Source organism: Lipophrys pholis, assembly GCF_963383615.2.
Source record: "Lipophrys pholis genome assembly, chromosome: 12".
Taxonomy (NCBI): domain Eukaryota; kingdom Metazoa; phylum Chordata; class Actinopteri; order Blenniiformes; family Blenniidae; genus Lipophrys; species Lipophrys pholis.
Genome location: NC_137641.1, coordinates 3,728,430 through 3,746,672, shown reverse-complemented (window position 1 = coordinate 3,746,672; position 18,243 = coordinate 3,728,430). Strand labels below are relative to the sequence as shown.

Here is an 18,243-nt window from a genome sequence, read left to right as displayed (position 1 = left end):
AACGGGTTTTGGAAGAAAATCTTTAAAGCGTTTTCCTATGTGTGTAAACAGACATTCAACCCTAACCCAATAACAGCAGTGTTTGCCATTCTTCCAAACCAACACTGTCTAACTTCACCAATGTCCCTAAATTGCCCCTCAGTGTGAATGTGAGTGTGTGTGGTAGTTTATCTGCTGGGATTGGCTGAACAGGATGAACTGGTACAGAAGTTGTATCATTCCCTACATGCAAGGATATAATAATACAAATACATTTCATTTGTCATTCACTTTACATTTGGTAAACAAATCCCAAAGTGCTACAATAAAAGCATATTTAAAAATGATTAGAATACAGATAGAAACACAATAAAATCACAGAACCCACAAAGGTGGGGTTTCATTTTATTCTGGAAAACGAATTGCTCTGCAATATCACTTTATTCCTGCAGAGGGCAGCATGTTCCAAGGAAAGAGGAGGCTGCAGTACATGGAAAGAACTCAATGATATCTGTTTGTGGGTCACTTTGCAAATGATCGTATTTTGAGTAAAAGTGAGAGAATATTAATGAGGAAGAAGTTGTAGAAGTACATTTCCTCTGTCTGGAGGATTTAAAAACAGCGGACAAAGCTTCCATCAACGTTATTCTCACTGGCAGCCAAAGTGCCTCACCTTCTGTTCTCCAATCTGTCCAATTGCTTCTCATTTTTCTCTTTACATGCACTGTGGATTCTCACCGGGTTTTTTCGTTCAGGCACAGCCAGTTGACTTTTTCCTTCCCCTACATTTCAGTGTGTGAACAGCTGATGGAGCTCCGTGTGAGTCGCCGTCTGCACTCAGAACATAGATTCTTTCTCTCCATCTGGCTGAGTCTGGAACATGGCCTCCGTCTCGCCAGTCGCTGACGAGTCAGTCTGACTCTCAGACGTGTGTGGGCGCTGGGGGTGGGGGGGGGGGGGGGGGTGTTTAGAACATTTCTTCACCTTGGCAATCAAATATGACTTCTTGTGGCTGCGTTTTATTTTCTTTATTACAGTTTTTCTCAGTCGCTTTGGCATTTTCTAGATCAGAATTAACAGAACTGTCTGTTCAATCTTCACATCATTGTGTCACTTGTGCACATCACAAAAGCAGTTTCTTATTTCTCTGAACAAGTTGCAAATGCTTCGGTATATCCATGCAAATGATTCTGTACAATTCTCTGCTGTTTCCTACATTATCAATTGCCAATGTCATGTTGATCAATATGTATTGTAATGGTCTCTGTGGAATAGTCTCACCCCCACAACATTCAGGCATTCGTTCATAGCATCAGCCTTCACATGCACATTGGATGAACATGTTGTCATAATATGTCAAGAATATTTCTTTACATTTCCATTAGACTTTATTTCTAAATCTGTCTTGACTTGGTGAGTTGCTCCCAGGTGAATCTTGATTTTCTCGAACGAATCAATCAACTGGCAAGTATCTATATAGACAGAGCACAACACGACGTTAGACTTTCTGACAATGGCAGGAGAAAGAAATGGACGGGATCAACAGCCAGAGAAGAGAGGAGTCTCTGAGACTCTGAGACTCTGAGACGCTGAGACTCTGAGACTCTGAGACTCTGAGACTCTGAGACTCAGAATACGAGCACATGTTCTCCATCATGGGCTCACAATGGCCGAGGCTGGTTGAAGGAGGCAGCCAGATGTTGAGAGAACGACTGTGTCCTCAATCATTCAGACTTTTCATCAACACAACAGTTATGTAATCTAACAGTAGGCACTGTGTTGTAGTACTGTATACATTATGTAATGCTTCATACAATATCACAGTATTCCACTTACATTTTACAATATACAGTACGTAAACAGTGACATTTTATCTTACTGAATTTTGGGTTTTGGATTACTATGTTTTCTCCACATAGGACTGAAGACAACCTCAGGGGGGCGGCGGAGGGCCTCTTTCACACCTGAACAGGAGGAGGCTATTTGCACCATGGTTGTTAAAAACACTGCCAGAAGACTCAGGGAGCTACAGAGTGCCAATATAGAGGACAAGAACATCTTTGATAACAGTCAGCATCTCAGCCACTGACAGGGTGCTGAAAAGACACCAAATGACTATGAAGCAGCTGTACACCGTTCCATTGGAAAGAAATGGTGAAAGAGTGGAGGAGCTGCACTACCAGTGTGTACAGGTAAGACCTGCATGAGCATTCAGCAACTGTACCTCACAGGAAACAGAACAACATGGTATAGTGATATACACTCACTGGCCACTTTATTAGGTACTCCTGTCCAACTGCTCGTTAACGCAACGTTCTAATCAGCCAATCACATGGCAGCAACTCAATGCATTTAGGCATGTAGACATGGTCAAGACGATCTGCTGCAGTTCAAACGGAGCATCAGAATGGAGAAGAAAGGTGATTTAAGTGACTTTGAATGTGGCTTGGTTGCAGGGGGCCAGACGGGCTGGTCTGAGTATTTCAGAAACTGCTGATCTACTGGGATTTTCACCCACAACCATCTGTTGGGTTTACAGAGAATGGTCCGAAAACGAGAAAATATCCAGTGAGCGGCAGTTCTGTGGGCCAAATGCCTTGTTGATGCCAGAGGTCAGAGGAGAATGTCCAGACTGGTTGGAGCTGATAGAACGGCAACAGTAAGTCAAATAACCACTCGTTACAACCGAGGTATGCAGAAGAACATCTCTGAACACACAACACGTGGAACCTTGAGGCGGAGGGGCTACAGCAGCCGAAGACCACACCGGGTGCCACTCTTGTCAGCTAAGAACAAGAAACTGAGGCTACAGTTCACACAGGCTCAACAAAATTGGACAATAGAAGACTGGAAAAACGTTGCCTGGTCTGATGAGTCTCCATTTCTGCTGCGACGTTCCATCTGAAGGTCGCAGCAGAAATGGAGACTAGGGGTAGGGTAGGGTCAGAATTTGGTGTCAACAACATGAAAGCATGGATCCATCCTGCCTTGTATCAACGGTTCAGGCTGGTGGTGGTGGTGTCATAGTGTGGGGGATACTTTCTTGCCACACTTTGGGCCCCTTAGTACCAATTGAGCATCGTGTCAACGCCACAGCCTCCCTGAGTATTGTTGCTGACCATGTCCATCCCTCTATGACCACAGTGTACCCATCTTCTGATGGCTACTTCCAGCAGGATAACGCACCATGTCATAAAGTGCCAATCATCTCAGACTGGTTCCTTCAACATGACAATGAGTTCACTGAACTCAAATGGCCTCCACAGTCACCAGATCTCCATCCAATAGAGAACCTTTGGGATGTGGTGGAACTGGAGATTTGCATCATGGATGTGCGGCCAACAAATCTGCAGCAACTGCGTGACGCTATCATGTCAATATGCACCAAAGTCTCTGAGGAATGTTTCCAGTACCTTGTTGAATCTATGCAACGAAGGATTAAGGCAGTTCTGAAGGCAAAAGGGGTCCAACCCGGTACTAGCAAGGTGTACCTAATAAAGTGGCCCGGTGAGTGTAATTTTGTAGGTCAAGGTATTTGTAGCTGGAGTTAAAAGCCAGAGGGAAGCAGGTAATACGTGTGTGAAGGACTCAGTGATGGATCGAACCCGTCTTGTCTCGATCTCAAACTGCTATTGAAAGTATCGTTCTGCCAAGTAGGACAGAACATCTACTGACGATTCCTGGACGATGTTCTGACTTATAACAGAGTTCAGCCTGTCTGGAAGTTAATGTAAAACACCTGGCACATCAGTTGGATAAGAGAAGAAACTAGCTATTTAATAATAACTAGAGCTATACTCGGTAGACCGCAGATTTCGCCAATGTCACATTTGTTTGAGGAACTAAGTTAGCATCGCTAGCATGTTAGCTATTAGCTCATAGCGATGCTAACTAGCCTGTCAGGTTGCTACATCACTGTGAAACACTGAGCAGGGAGCGTCTCCATGGCAACAGACGCTGATCTCCTTTGATCTCCTCCATGAAAGCCCTGATACATAGAACCAGAGGACTCGTTCCCACTGCAGGGAGCCGAGAACCAATCCTGACCTTCTGCTCAGTGACTCAGATCTTCTGTTTTGGTTCAGGGTTTAAGCTCCATTCTGATGTTTCCCCTCCAGAACCAGACCTCCATCATGAGGAACCAGTTCTGATATTTTTCTACTTCGTCAATAACGTGTGACTGACGTCTCTGATAAGAGGAAGCGGCTCCGCCAGAATAAAAGCTGTGCTCTCTTTTTCCCTCATCCTCCTTCTTTCCTCCTCAAGTTGTCTAGATTCTGTCGCTCGTATTTAACAACCTCTAGAAAATGGATCTACATGCTGACCTGTGTTGCCAGATATGGAGGGTATGTCTTTATGACGTGTTCGTTGCTACACATTTAATAGTTTTAGAGTTTTAACATGATTCCTACGCAGCCTGAGATTTGGGCTGGTTTTTATTGAGGTCTGCAGGTTTTACTGAAAACAGTGAGTCACATCTGGCAACCCTGCTGCTGACCGACGTGGCGTCCAGATTTACTTCTGTCAGCAGCGCCTTCTGCGCTCTGGAGCCTGAAACTGTCAGTCCGATCAGGTTCACGCTGCAGTCTGCTGGAGGTGGAGTTTAGAGTGTAACGTGACCGATCAGGCAGAGAAATAAGATCCCAGCAGAAAATCTATATATCACCCGGTGCAGACAATCGCACACTCATATGAACAGGTAAGACACATCAGGGTGGGGAACGATATAATGAAGGATAGAACGATAGAATGATGAAAGATAGAATGATGAAGGATAGAATGATAGAATGAAGGGAAAATGATAGAATGATGAAGGATAGAACGATAGAATAGTGAAGGATAGAATGATAGAATGAAGGATAGAACGATAGAATGATGAAGGATAGAGCGATATAATGATGGATTGAATGATAGAATGACGAAGGATAGAACGATAGAATGATAAAGGATAGAATGAAGGATACAAGGATAGAATGATGAAGGATAGAATGATAGAATGAAGGGTAGAATGATAGAATGATGAAGGATAGAATGATAGAATGAAGGGTAGAATGATGAAGGATAGAGCGATAGAATGATGAAGGATTGAATGACGAAGGATAAAGGATAGAACGATAGAATGATGATGGATAGAATGATAGAATGAAGGATATAATGATAGAATGATGAAGGATAGAAGAATAGAATGATGAATGATAGAATGAAAGAATGAACGATAGAACGATAGAATGATGGAGAGAATGATAGAATGAAGGATAGCACAATAGGATGATGGATAGAATGATGAAAGATAGAATGATAGAATGATGAAGGATAGAACAAATCAACGATGAACTATAGAACGATAGAATGATGAAGGATAGAATGATGGATAGACCGGTACAATGAAGAATAGAATGATGAAGAACAGAATGATAGAATGAAGCAAAGAATTATAGAATGATGAAGGATAGAATGACAGAAGGAAGGATAGAACGGTGAAGGATAGAACGAATCAATGATGAAGGATAGAATGATAGAATGACAGAAGGAAGGATAGAACGATAGAATGAAGGATAGAATGACATAATGAAGGATAGAATGATGAATGATAGAATGACAGAAGGAAGGATAGAACGATAGAATGAAGGATAGAATGACATAATGAAGGATAGAATGATGAAGGATAGAATGATAGAATGAAGGATAGAATGATGGAAGTGATGAAGGATAGAATGATAAAATGAAGGATAAAACGATAGAATGAAGGATAGAATGATAGAATGATGGATAGAACGACATAATGAAGGATAGAATGATGAAGGATAGAATGATAGAATGATGATAGAATGACATAATGAAGGATAGAACGATATAATGATGAAGGATAGAACGAAAGAATGATGAACGATAGAATGATGAATATAGAACAATAGAATGTTGGACAGAGCGATAGAATGATGAAGGATAGAACTATAGAATGATAGAATGAAGGATAGAATGATAGAATGATGAACAATAGAACTATAGAATGAAGAATAGCGTGATAGAATGATGAAGATAGAAAGATAGAATAAAGGATAGAATGATGAAGGATAGAATGATAGAATGATGATAGAACAATAGAAAGAAAGATAGAACGAATCACCGATGAAGGATAGAACGATAGAATGATGAAGGATAGAATGACAGAATGAAGGATAGAATGATTGAATGAAGGATAGAATGAAAGAATGATGAACGATACAACGATAGAATGATGAATATAGAACGATAGAATGTTGGATAGAATGATAGAATGATGAAGATAGAACGATAGAATGAAGTATAGAACGAAAGAATGATGAACGATAGAACGATAAAATGATGGATAGACTGATAGAATGAACGATAGAATGAAGGATAGCAAGATATAATGAAGGATAGAATGATGAAGTATAGAACGATAGAATGAAGGATAAAATGATAGAATGAAGGATAGAACGATAGAACGATAGAATGATGATAGAAGGATATAATGAAGGATAGAACGATAGAATGGAATATAGAATGAACCATAGTATGAATGATAGAGCAAAGTAGATAGATAGATAAATAGATAGATAGATAGATAGATAGATAGATAGATAGATAGATAGATAGATAGATAGATAGATAGATAGATAGATAGATAGATAGATAGATAGATAGATAGATAGATAGATAGATAGATAGATAGATAGTTCCTTCAGTTCTAATCTGGAAACAGTCTGTTCTATTTATCGCTCCGTGTTATGAAACATCTCACTCTTGATTGAAGGAAGCCCACACATCAACACGTCCCTCCCTCCATCCATCCCTCCATCCCTCCCTCCCTCTATCCCTCCCTCCCTCCATCCCTCCATCCCTCCATTCTGGTGAAGGGATCCAGGAACAATGTGAAGCAGTGACTGCAGCAGCGGCTCCAGAACAATGGCGGCCTCATGGCGGGAACACAGCACCACCTGGAGGCTGTCCGCCTCTCGCCGCCCGACAATAAGAGCCGCGGCGCGGCTCGCTGCTTTAATTAGCACGTTTCTCTCCGAGACTGACGGGCGACTGGGGGAGCGTTTGTCTCTGCGAGAGTGAGAATGTGTGAACAAGAGGAGTGCAGTCAGACTGTTGTGTTCCCGTGGGCAGGAGGGATGAGGCTCTGATTCACTGCTCCTCCTGCTCGCTCCGGGAATAGCATGAAGCGAGAGGCGCATGACGCTCCGGCACAACATGTTCACACCAAATTTGTCTGCAGTTTCCTGTAAGACGAAAGGAGAATCCTGTGGAAACTCCGCGGCTCATTGGACGCGTGGCGCGTCCGGGAGAGGAAGTGCTGCCATGTTTGTCGGCTCCCTGTGACTCGGGCCTGCAGACGGCCTGAAGCTCTGAAGAGCTCCTCTCAGTGGACTCTCAGGAAAAACACAAAGGACAATTAAATCCAATTATTGAAAAGACACGCCTTTGTGTAGTGACGGTTTTTAAATCAATAATATTTGACCCACTTTTCTCACATTTATTTCTGTACTCCTGGTATACAGTAGGAGGCAGGGGGCGGTTTCTCTCACCTTTTCACTGAGCGGAGGATCACAGAGCAGTGAAGAGCCGAGAAGAGGATTCTGTTCCTCCTGGCCTTGGATGGAGTTCAGATGGAGTCAGATTCATCCAGTCACACATCCATACAGATGGAGAATCGAACCGCCAACCCAAAGATTGGAAGAGAAGATTGGATTAGATTTGACTTTTCTGAATAAATACAATAGTTATAGATAATATATCGACATATTGGCACATAAGAGAGTAATGTGTGTGTGTGTGTGTGTGTGTGTGTATATACAGTATATATATATATATGTATGAACCTATAATATATGACAAAATGAACATAACTCAGCTATACAAGCTGCTTCACATATCGATCAATAAAGTGATTCCAACTTTACCCGTTTATAATGGATTGTTCTCCGCTGCGTGTGTGGAATCATTACAAAAACAACCTACAGCACCCACTAGTGGCCCAAAATGCCAACTCCATAGTTATCAGCATCTCTGCTGTCTCCGTGGAAACGGACATCAAAACATCGTGTATAAACAAGATACTTTTCTGAAACAAAAACACAAAACAGAGGCGTTTTTCACTCCCAACATAAAGGAGGCCTCGTGTCAAAATGGTTCATCTTCAGTCTTATTGATCAGATTCCTCTTGGTTCAGGTTAACGACTCTTCAGCTCAGACTAAAGTTAGCCCACGGAGTTCCACAGGGTTCTGTGTTCGGACCGACACTTTTCACATTCTCCCTGCTTCCTGTGGAGAAGATTATCAGGAAGCTCTCGTTGACTTCCGTCGTTATGCAGACGAATCTGTTTCTCTCTTTTTGCATTTTCCCAACATTATTACTCAACTCTACTGTATAAAAGCTGAGACACTCTTTCTTCTGTGTCACAAACTGAAAAGGCAAAACAAATATTCATCTCTGCTTTTGGAAACTCAAAATAGCTTGGAGTTGATATCTTCAGTTTTCACTGAATATTTGGCCGCTTAAGGAAGCTGGTGAAGCTTCGGCTTGTTGTTTTAACACGTTGGTTATGTAACATTTGAGGCTGCCCTCCTCTTCCTCAGCTGGATGCCCTCCTCTTCCTCAGCTGGCTGCCCTCCTCTTCTTTAGCTGGCTGCCCTCCTCTTCCTCAGCTGGATGCCCTCCTCTTCCTCAGCTGGCTGCCCTCCTCCTCCTCAGCTGGCTGCCCTCCTCCTCCTCAGCTGGCTGCCCTCCTCTTCCTCAGCTGGCTGCCCTCCTCCTCCTCCTCAGCTGGATGCCCTCCTCTTCCTCAGCTGGCTGCCCTCCTCTTCCTCAGCTGGCTGCCCTCCTCCTCCTCAGCTGGATGCCCTCCTCTTCCTCAGCTGGCTGCCCTCCTCCTCCTCAGCTGGCTGCCCTCCTCCTCCTCAGCTGGCTGCCCTCCTCTTCCTCAGCTGGCTGCCCTCCTCCTCCTCCTCAGCTGGATGTCCTCCTCTTCCTCAGCTGTGTGCTGCTGACGATGAACAGCCTGGTGCTGCTGTAGGCAGAGCGACGGGAGGATGAAGAGTAGGACTTCTTCACTAAATACTTCCGTGGCCTTCTGGGCAAAACTTGTAGACGATGAGCTGCAGTTAGAGACCGGGAGGTCTCCCACTGCAGCTCACTGGTGTTGGACTATGAAGTGTCTTTCTTCTCTTTTCTTTTTTTGAAAGACAGACAGCACTTATGTAACCAGTGAGGAATCCAGAGCCCGACGGAGTGAGAGCCAATGTAACAGCAGAACTCAGAGGACAGTTCACACCTCGGACTGATTCACAATTAAAGATTATACAATCACTGAGAGAGAGAGAAAGAGAAAGAGAGAGGGGGGGGGGGGGCGGAGAGACAGATGGGGGGAGAGGGGGAGAGAGGGGGGGGGGAGGCGGAGAGACAGATGGGGGGAGAGGGGGAGAGAGAGTGGGGGAGGGAGGGGGGAGAGAGAGGGAGAGAGAGAGAGGGAGAGGGGACGGGGGATGGAGAGAGAGATGGGGGAGAGGGGGAGAGAGAGGGGCGGAAGGAGGGGGGGGAGGCGGAGAGACAGATGGGGGGAGAGGGGGAGAGAGAGGGGGGGAGGGAGGGGGGAGAGAGAGGGAGAGAGAGAGAGGGAGAGGGGACGGGGGATGGAGAGAGAGATGGGGGAGAGGGGGAGAGAGAGGGGGGGAAGGAGGGGGGAGAGAGAGAGAGGGTGGAGAGGGAGAAAGAGGGGAAGAGAGAGAGAGAGAGATGTTATTATGGTGACTGTCAAAATAAAACTACCAAGTTGGATTGTTATTACAGTGACTGTCAAAATAAAACTACCAAGTTGGATTGTTATTCCGGTGACTGTCAAAATAAAATTACCAAGTTGGATTGTTATTACGGTGACCGTCAAAATAAAACTACCAAGTTGGATTGTAATTACGGTGACTGTCAAAATAAAACTACCCATTTGGATTGTTATTATGGTGACTGTCAAAATAAAACTACCAAGTTGGATTGTTAGAACGGTGACTGTCAAATTAAAACTACCAAGTTGAATATTGACTGAGCGTCATGTTCTGATTGGCTCTACTGAGCATTTGCAGAACTACTAGATACTACAGCTGGTAGCAGCGTTTCAGAAAAGTTGCATTTCCCCCCGTTGATGCAGTGTTTTTAAAAACTGGGTCACAAGGTACAGCCTTCACCCTGAGTTAGCATCACTAGCATGATAGCCATTAGCTCATATCAATGCTAACTAGCCTGTCAGGTCGCTACATCACTGTGAAACCCTGAGCAGGGAGCGTCTCCATGGCAACAGACGGTGATCTCCTTTGATCTCTATGAAGAGCCTCTCTCATCCTCTCTGTATGGGAACGTTTTCACTGTTCTTTAGGATTTATTCAGAAACTGTTTGTCGTTAACGTCCTAAAATCTGATGGATTGATCCTTGATGATGATAAATTATCTCTGAAGATTTCATGGAATTCAGGACTTGGTGGAACCAGAAGATGGCGAAAGTGAAACTTCACAGGTTGAAGAAGAAGAAGAAGAAGAACAAGAACAAGAAGAAGAACAAGAACAAGAACAAGAAGGGTTTGTCCAGAAAGTCCCCCCGTACCTCCTTATCTATGGACTTTACCTTAACCCCTGGATGACATCACGGGGTTAAGGAAAGGTGTTAGGAGGCTTCCTAAAGGAGTTAGTGAAAGGTGTTAGAAGGCTTCCTAGAGGAGTTAAGGAAAGGTGTTAGGAGGCTTCCTAAAGGAGTTGGTGAAAGGAGTTAGGAGGCTTCCTAAAGGAGTTGGTGAAAGGAGTTAGGAGGCTTCCTAAAGGAGTTAAGGAAAGGTGTTAGGAGGCTTCCTAAAGGAGTTGGTGAAAGGAGTTAGGAGGCTTCCTAAAGGAGTTAGTGAAAGGTGTTAGGAGGCTTCCTAAAGGAGTTAAGGAAAGGTGTTAGGAGACTTCCTAAAGGAGTTGGTGAAAGGTGATCACGGTGGTGTGGCAGTCGCACATTCACTTAGTGACGTCATAATAATGCGACGGCGGGTTCCTTTTAATGTTGTCGCCGCAAGGAATTATGAGGGAACATGAGCTGGTCTCCTTTGGTAAAGGAAGCATCAGTGGTTCCTAAGCTAAAGGAGGTTCTAAAGGATGCATCAGTGGTTCCTAGGCTAAAGGAGGTTCTAAAGGAAGCATCAGTGGTTCCTAGGCTAAAGGAGGTTCTAAAGGAAGCATCAGTGGTTCCTAGGCTAAAGGAGGTTCTAAAGAAAGCAACAAGCCTCCTTTCCTTTTGCTTATTGAGAATTTGGACAGTCCTTAGTCCAGAAGAAGAAGAAGAAGTAGAAGACGAAGAAGAAGAAGACATAACCTTCTCTGCCGCCTCACTTTGTTAGCAAAGGTAACAGACTGGTTCTAAATTGAAGCTTTGAAATGAAATTTTATGAAGTAAAACAATTTTTTTAGATGTATAGTTTTTGCATCGTTTCAGATATTTCACTGATTCTATCATGAAATCATGAAAAAAAAGCTCTAAGCGCTATAGAGGTTACTCTACACGTTACCCAACCATATCAACAACATGTCACACTCAACAGCCTCGTTTATATCATAGATTATGTAATTTAGCAACTCAATCCTCTTGAACACTGGAAATAAGCTTGTTAATCTCAGAACAATGAGATTTCTCTCCACAGTTCTTATCTTCTGCGTCTTTCTGGGCGCTGGGGTCGATATATGCGGTGAAAGGCTGGACACACCATCAGTGACAACGAGACAAGCAAACAGACGAGGAACAAGTCGATGGACGGTCACATTTCAACACAGAAATGAGGAAGACAGACACGTGGATGACCATCACTCAGCTCAGATCCACCTGGTCACAACGCGTTGGCCTGCTCTCACAGCTTCTGGCTGTTTCCTCCTTTTTTCTTTCCACAGTCCAGCAACACGCCTGTTAAGGTAATTAAAGACCCTGAAGGTGTGTGTGGTGGTTTGTCCTGTGATGGACCGGAGAATCCAGGGTGGGTCCTGCCTACCAACACAGTCAGCTGGGATTGGCTCCAGCAACCCCTGACCCTGAATGGAATAAAGCAGTGAAGGAGGAAGGAACCATCAATCCCGCATCATCTATTAACCCTCCTGAACTGTAGATCGCAATAGAAAAACAAATGGCTCTATGCTTTTTTCTTTTTTTAGTTACTTTCTTTCTGTCCTTTTCTTTCTTTCTTTCTTTCTTTCTTTCTTTCTTTCTTTCTTTCTTTCTTTCTTTCTTTCTTTATGTTGTCAAAATAAAAATACAAAATGCAGATAAAAACACAAATAATATATACAAAAATGATAAACCTATCTCTACACATAGATAGATAGATAGAGAGAGAGAGAGAGAGAGAGAGAGAGAGAGAGAGAGAGAGAGAGAGAGAGAGAGAGAGAGAGAGAGAGAGAGAGAGAGAGAGAGAGAGAGAGAGAGACAGACAGACAGACAGAGAGACAGACAGACAGACAGACAGACAGACAGACAGACAGACCCCGGGTACCCTTACATTTTATAAAAATACATTAATGAATACATTTAAATCCATGTACACACGCCTATCTATAAAAACATTTATATCCATATAACACAGATACAGTTGAACATGTCTGAAATGACGGAGTAGGAAGAAATAAAACTGAAGGTGTTTGTTTTTAATAGTTTAAATGTGTCTGGATGCTGAGTTATTTGAGGACAGGAGGTCCATCAGGGGCTGTCTGGACTGTGTGTGTGTGTGTGTGTGTGTGTGTGTGTGTGTGTGTGTGTGTGTGTGTGTGTGTGTGTGTGTGTGTGTGTGTGTGTGTGTGTGTGTGTGTGTGTGTGTGTGTGTGTGTGTGTGTGTTCTGCGTCGTGACTGTCTGCTCGATGAGCCTCCGAGATTCTCCGGAAACGAAGTCTCCACAAGGAGAAAGGAGGCTGCAACATCCGCGTGATCGTCCTGCCGGCGCGGGCCAATGGCGGCGCAGCACGCAACACTGAGGACACCGGCATCCCCTGCTGCGCGCGAGGCGGAGGGGGGCGGGGCCGGGGAAAGCTCGGTCACGCAGCGTGGGCGGCGGAGTGGACGGTAAAAAGGAGCCGCGGCGGCGGAGCGGCATCAGAGTCCGGAGCAGCAGCCGAGCAACCCTTCAGCACCGCGGACAGCGACTCTTCACCGATCCACTCGCCATGGTTCTCATCTGGACGCAGTTCGGCGTCAAAAACAAAAATGTCAACGTGAAATGCAAAGTGCGAGTGATGCACAGAGGAGACAGCTCCGGATCCTCGTCCTCAGCCGTGAGTTCACTGTTTACTCTGCTTTTACTCTGATTCTAGTCTCATTTCATTCCCCTTTTATTTTCTATATATTTCTATATATTTATAAATCTCAGCGTTTCACGCTCTTGGTTCGTTCTTATGCAAGACATATCGATCCTCTCAGTCTCAGCCAATCGCTGCACAGAATCTCAGTTGTTGAGAAGAATAGCTGGGGGTCTTTTTCTGTCAGTCTTTTTCTTATTTATTAATTTTTTTGCCCCTCCCTCATGAATTAAGCTTGTTTATCTGAATTTATTCCTCCTTATATTCTGTATTCAAGATCTTTTCCCTTTTCCTCTTTTTCTTTATTTTATTTTTTCCGTTTTTTTTCCTTGATTTTGTATATTTTTTTTGCCCCTTAAGACTTCCCCTGTCTGCTCACATTGACCTGTGCATGGCTGAGCAATCAGAATTTCTGCAACTCTAATTAGACTGAACGGAAGACGTCCAGTGCAGCTTTTCTGTTCTGTCTTCCAGAGATTGAATATTCGTCACTGACCTTTCAGAAATCTGTGCTTGGAACAAAAGTAGTCTAAAATGCTTGTCTGTGTTTCCTCCTGCAGGAAGGCATCAAGTCTGAGCCCGAGCCGCCCTGCCTGGCCATCAAGCCCACGGGCAAGGACTTCTACAAAGTCCTGGGCGTCTCCCCCGACTCCAACGAGGACGAGATCAAGAAGGCCTACAGGAAGATGGCGCTCAAGTTTCACCCGGACAAGAACAGCGACGTCGACGCCGAGGACAAGTTCAAGGAGATCGCCGAGGCCTACGAGATCCTGACCGACCCCAAGAAGAGGAGCATCTACGACCAGTTTGGAGAAGAAGGTGAGAGACAGAGAGAGGGTGTGTGTGTGTGTGGGGGGGGGGGGGGGGGGGGTGACATGGTGTGATTTACATTTCACTAATCACCATAGGCGTGTAGATGATGAGATGATTCATCTCATCAGCGAGGCTAAATGTCGACGCCTGGTGAGAGGGTTGTACTCAGGATGCATGACGGCTGTGAGGCCGATCCATTATTCAGCGACAAACGAGAAGCGTTTCCCCTTGAAACTGTGAATTCACTCTTGGCGCCTTCCGTTCACCAGGTCTTAAAAGTGGCATGTCGCTCGCTGGCCAAGGCAACGTCTTCCGCAACAACTTCCCCAGCGACCCCCACGCCACCTTCTCCTCCTTCTTCCACGGCTCCGACCACTTCGACATCTTCGGCAGCGACGCCGACGGCGAGGACGACCTCTTCAACCCCTTCAGGCGCTTCCCGTTCAGCCACGTGGGCGGCGGCGAGGGCGGCCTGCGGCGCGGCCAGCGGCGGCTGCAGGGCGACGCGGTGGTGCACGACCTGCCGGTCACCCTGGAGGAGGTCATGCACGGCTGCACCAAGCACGTGAAGGTGACTCGCAGCCGCCTGAACCCGGACGGCCGCAGCGTGCGCTCCGAGGACAAGGTGCTGAACGTGGTGGTGAAGAAGGGCTGGAAGGCGGGGACGAAGATCACCTTCCCCCGCGAGGGCGACGAGACGCCCGACAGCACGCCCGCCGACCTCACCTTCGTCCTGCGGGACCAGGAGCACGAGCAGTACAGGAGGGACGGCGCCAACATCGTCTACACCGCCAAGATCACGCTCAAAGAGGTGAGTCTCGCAAGCTGCAGGTTCCATTCCCCGTCTCTACACGGCGAAGTGTCCTTGAGCAAGACACTGAACCACAAACTGGAGCCTCCATTGCAGTGTGAATGATGAGAGTAGAATAGAACAGAGACACTTTATTGATCCCAGAGGGACACTCTTGAGTTCCCGGTGCCTAGCGGCGGGAATCGAACCAGCGCTGGTCACAAATGACAACTGACTGTGTAAAGCGCTGAAGCTGCTACACGCTGCAAATGATTTGGCACTTGCTTAGATTCAAAGCCTTATTTTGGTTTGGGTTTGTATAATAATAATAATAATAATAATAATAATAATAATAATAATAATAATAATAATAATAATAATAATAATAATAATAATAATGATGATGTGTATTTATTGTCCAAAAATGAAAAGGGAGAAGCAATGTGCTTATCCAGTCCTCCCCCTATTATATATTAATTATCAATCTAAATTAATAAAACATTCCATTTTCAGACATAATAGATCATTTGACTTGTTTTAGAAGTCATTTAGTCCTTGATTTTACTGTGGAAATTTAAATCTAGATTCAAAACTCCTATTTAAAGTAAAATTTACCTTGAGCGTCTCGTCTTTTATATAACCCCTGAAAAGACTGAAGAGCCTCAACAGAAATGCAGAAACAGAATCTTTGTGTTTCAGCTGGTTGTGGGTCTAAGAGCCTGACAAAGCCGAGGCTGCTGCAGCGGCGCGGCGTCACCTGGCCAGCCCCTGCAGAGCCGCCAGAGCTAAATTTAGCCTCGGCGCTGAGCCCAGCTGCCCCCACGAATCGCACTTCACTATCGCCTGCCTTCTCCATGTAGACAGACAGGCAGGCTCTGCCTGCCCCCGCTGCCGCCTGGCGCTCCGGCCGGCCCACGCTCCAATCAGCGGGGCAGCAGTCACACTGAGTGACATTTCAAAGAGCTCCTCCATCTTGCTTTGGCTCCTCCAGTCACTGAAACACTGAACTCCCACACGCCGGCGCTAAATGGAGCAGCGATTACAACATCTGTGGCGCCGGTTTTGTTGCGTAACACAGAACAAATGACTGCGCCTCCAGAAACACAGACACTCCATATTTATCGCTTATGCAACTTGACACATTTAAGACCAGAATGCTCCACATCCGCTCGTCTCCGTCGTCAGCGAGGCCTTACGCAACACCACCTAACGTCTTCCTTCCCCTGCAGGCGCTCTGCGGCTGCACCGTCAACGTCCCCACGCTGGACAGCCGCCTGATGCCTCTGCCCTGCAGCGACGTCATCAAGCCCGGCGCCGTGCGACGGCTGAGAGGCGAGGGCCTGCCGCACCCAAAGAGCCCGGCGCAGCGCGGCGACCTGGTGGTGGAGTTCCAGGTCCTCTTCCCCGACCGCATCCCGCCGCAGTCCCGCGAGATCATCAAGCACAGCCTGGCGCAGTGCTAGCCGCAGCGCAGACTCAGCCGTGCACGAAAAGCCCATGGTGCTAGTATCTCGACCAATCATGGCCTCCGATATGTTTGGAGGAGGCAACCGGCGCCGGAGTTCAGACGGTGTGACTCCCTGCGGACGTTCGCCTCGACGCACAACAGCCACGATGCCATAAGTTAACGGCGACGCAGAACCAACGAATAGTCTTCGGTATCTGACGGCGTCCGGCGACTCCACAGCCTGTTTCTATACTTGAATACTTGCCACAAAAAAAACTTCCGCAGGTATCGGCGTGCTACTTTAAGTCTGTATAGACTTCCTTGAACCGTTAAGGAAAACCACTTTATTATCCTTCTTGTGGTTATATGGTGTTCATATGACTGAGATCTTGCATTGATTTATTACAATAGCAAACTCCTGTGCAAAGATTTGCTTTGTGTGCAAATTTGCAGAAACTTTGTCTCTAACAGAGATTCATCCGTCAAATGTTCTATTGAATTATTTGAAATGTTTGTATATATTCTGCTGCTGGAGAGCATGAGACATGACTACATGAACCAATAAAAAAACTAATCTATTCCTGGTTTTAATGGAGTTTTTGAAATGGATCAATATATGAATTGATGGATGGATGGATGGATGGATGGATGGATGGATGGATGGATGGATGGTACACAGGAAGTGGTGAAGCTGCGTCGCCTCCACCATTAATATCGTTCTAATACATTAAGAGGTCAAAATGAGCAGCGAGGACAGAAAAGAGAACAATAATCAAATCAATATAATAACCAGCAAGTGAACCAGGTGAGTTCAATCATTTTAAACTCTGTACAAATTAATTAAAGTTTTCTGAGTTTCATAAAGTACACATAAAATAATGTTCATGGTTTCACATGTTTAATATTTGAAGGGTTAATTTTACTCTCCATTCATTCCGAGGAGCACAGAGGCTTTGTTCTTTCTTCCTTTCTCTAACAACCAATCAGCTTTCAGCAGCCTGCCTCATGGAGCACCGGGTCGACCCCTCCTCCTCACTGAGGTCAACGTTGCTGTCGACTCCTGGATCAGAGCTGCTCGGAGAAACTTCCTCAGTCACTTTGAAGCTGAGATTCCTGGCTGGGAGTTGGTAGGCTGAGTTCGGAGCTCTGAGACTCTGAGACGCTGAGACGCTGAGAGGCTGAGACGCTGAGACGCTGAGACTCTGAGACTCTGAGACGCTGAGAGGCTGAGACGCTGAGAGGCTGAGACTCTGAGACGCTGAGACTCTGAGACTCTGAGACGCTGAGAGGCTGAGACTCTGAGACTCTGAGACGCTGAGAGGCTGAGACTCTGAGACGCTTCCTGAATATGAGCACTGGACTTTCTGTGAAGTTTGCATTTTCTTCATGTGCCTTCATGGGTTCTTTCTACAGTCCAGAAACGTGTATTGGAGATACATTTGTTTCTCTAAATTGCCTGTATGAAGATGAGATGAGATGAGATGAGATTAGATTAGATGACTTTATTCATCCCACACGGGGAAATTCAGTCATCACAGTAGCTCAATATTGCACAAATGCTTAGAGACAGTCAGGATAGTTGCCCACAAGAGAATAGACTATGTATATATAAATAGATAATTAGATATTTATATATGCATATATATATATATATATATACACATAGAAATACTGGGGAAGAGTATGGAGGAAAATACTCACTCAAATTAATATTTACAATATCTAGTTTATTGTTCAGTTCCCGCTGATGAAAAAATGACGGCAGCAGGGAGGAATGAGCTGTAGTGGGTTTGAAGGAAAATGCTGCCTTTTATTTCCTGTTTTTATTCTATTCTATTCTATTCTATTTTAATGAAATCCAATAAAAACTGGTCATTGCAGTCTAT

At 45.2% G+C, this 18,243-nt stretch overlaps 1 protein-coding gene across 1 annotated transcript; it reads left to right on the top strand.

The window, feature by feature from the left end:
• Positions 1 to 12,821: 12,821 nt before the first annotated feature.
• Positions 12,822 to 16,941, top strand: LOC308118330 (dnaJ homolog subfamily B member 5). Its single transcript, XM_080477687.1, has 4 exons — positions 12,822 to 13,283; positions 13,868 to 14,126; positions 14,390 to 14,931; positions 16,140 to 16,941. The coding sequence occupies exons 1-4, from the start codon at positions 13,176 to 13,178 to the stop codon at positions 16,371 to 16,373; spliced, it is 1,143 nt and encodes a 380-aa protein (XP_080333813.1). The 5' UTR covers positions 12,822 to 13,175; the 3' UTR covers positions 16,374 to 16,941.
• The last annotated feature ends 1,302 nt before the right edge of the window (positions 16,942 to 18,243 follow it).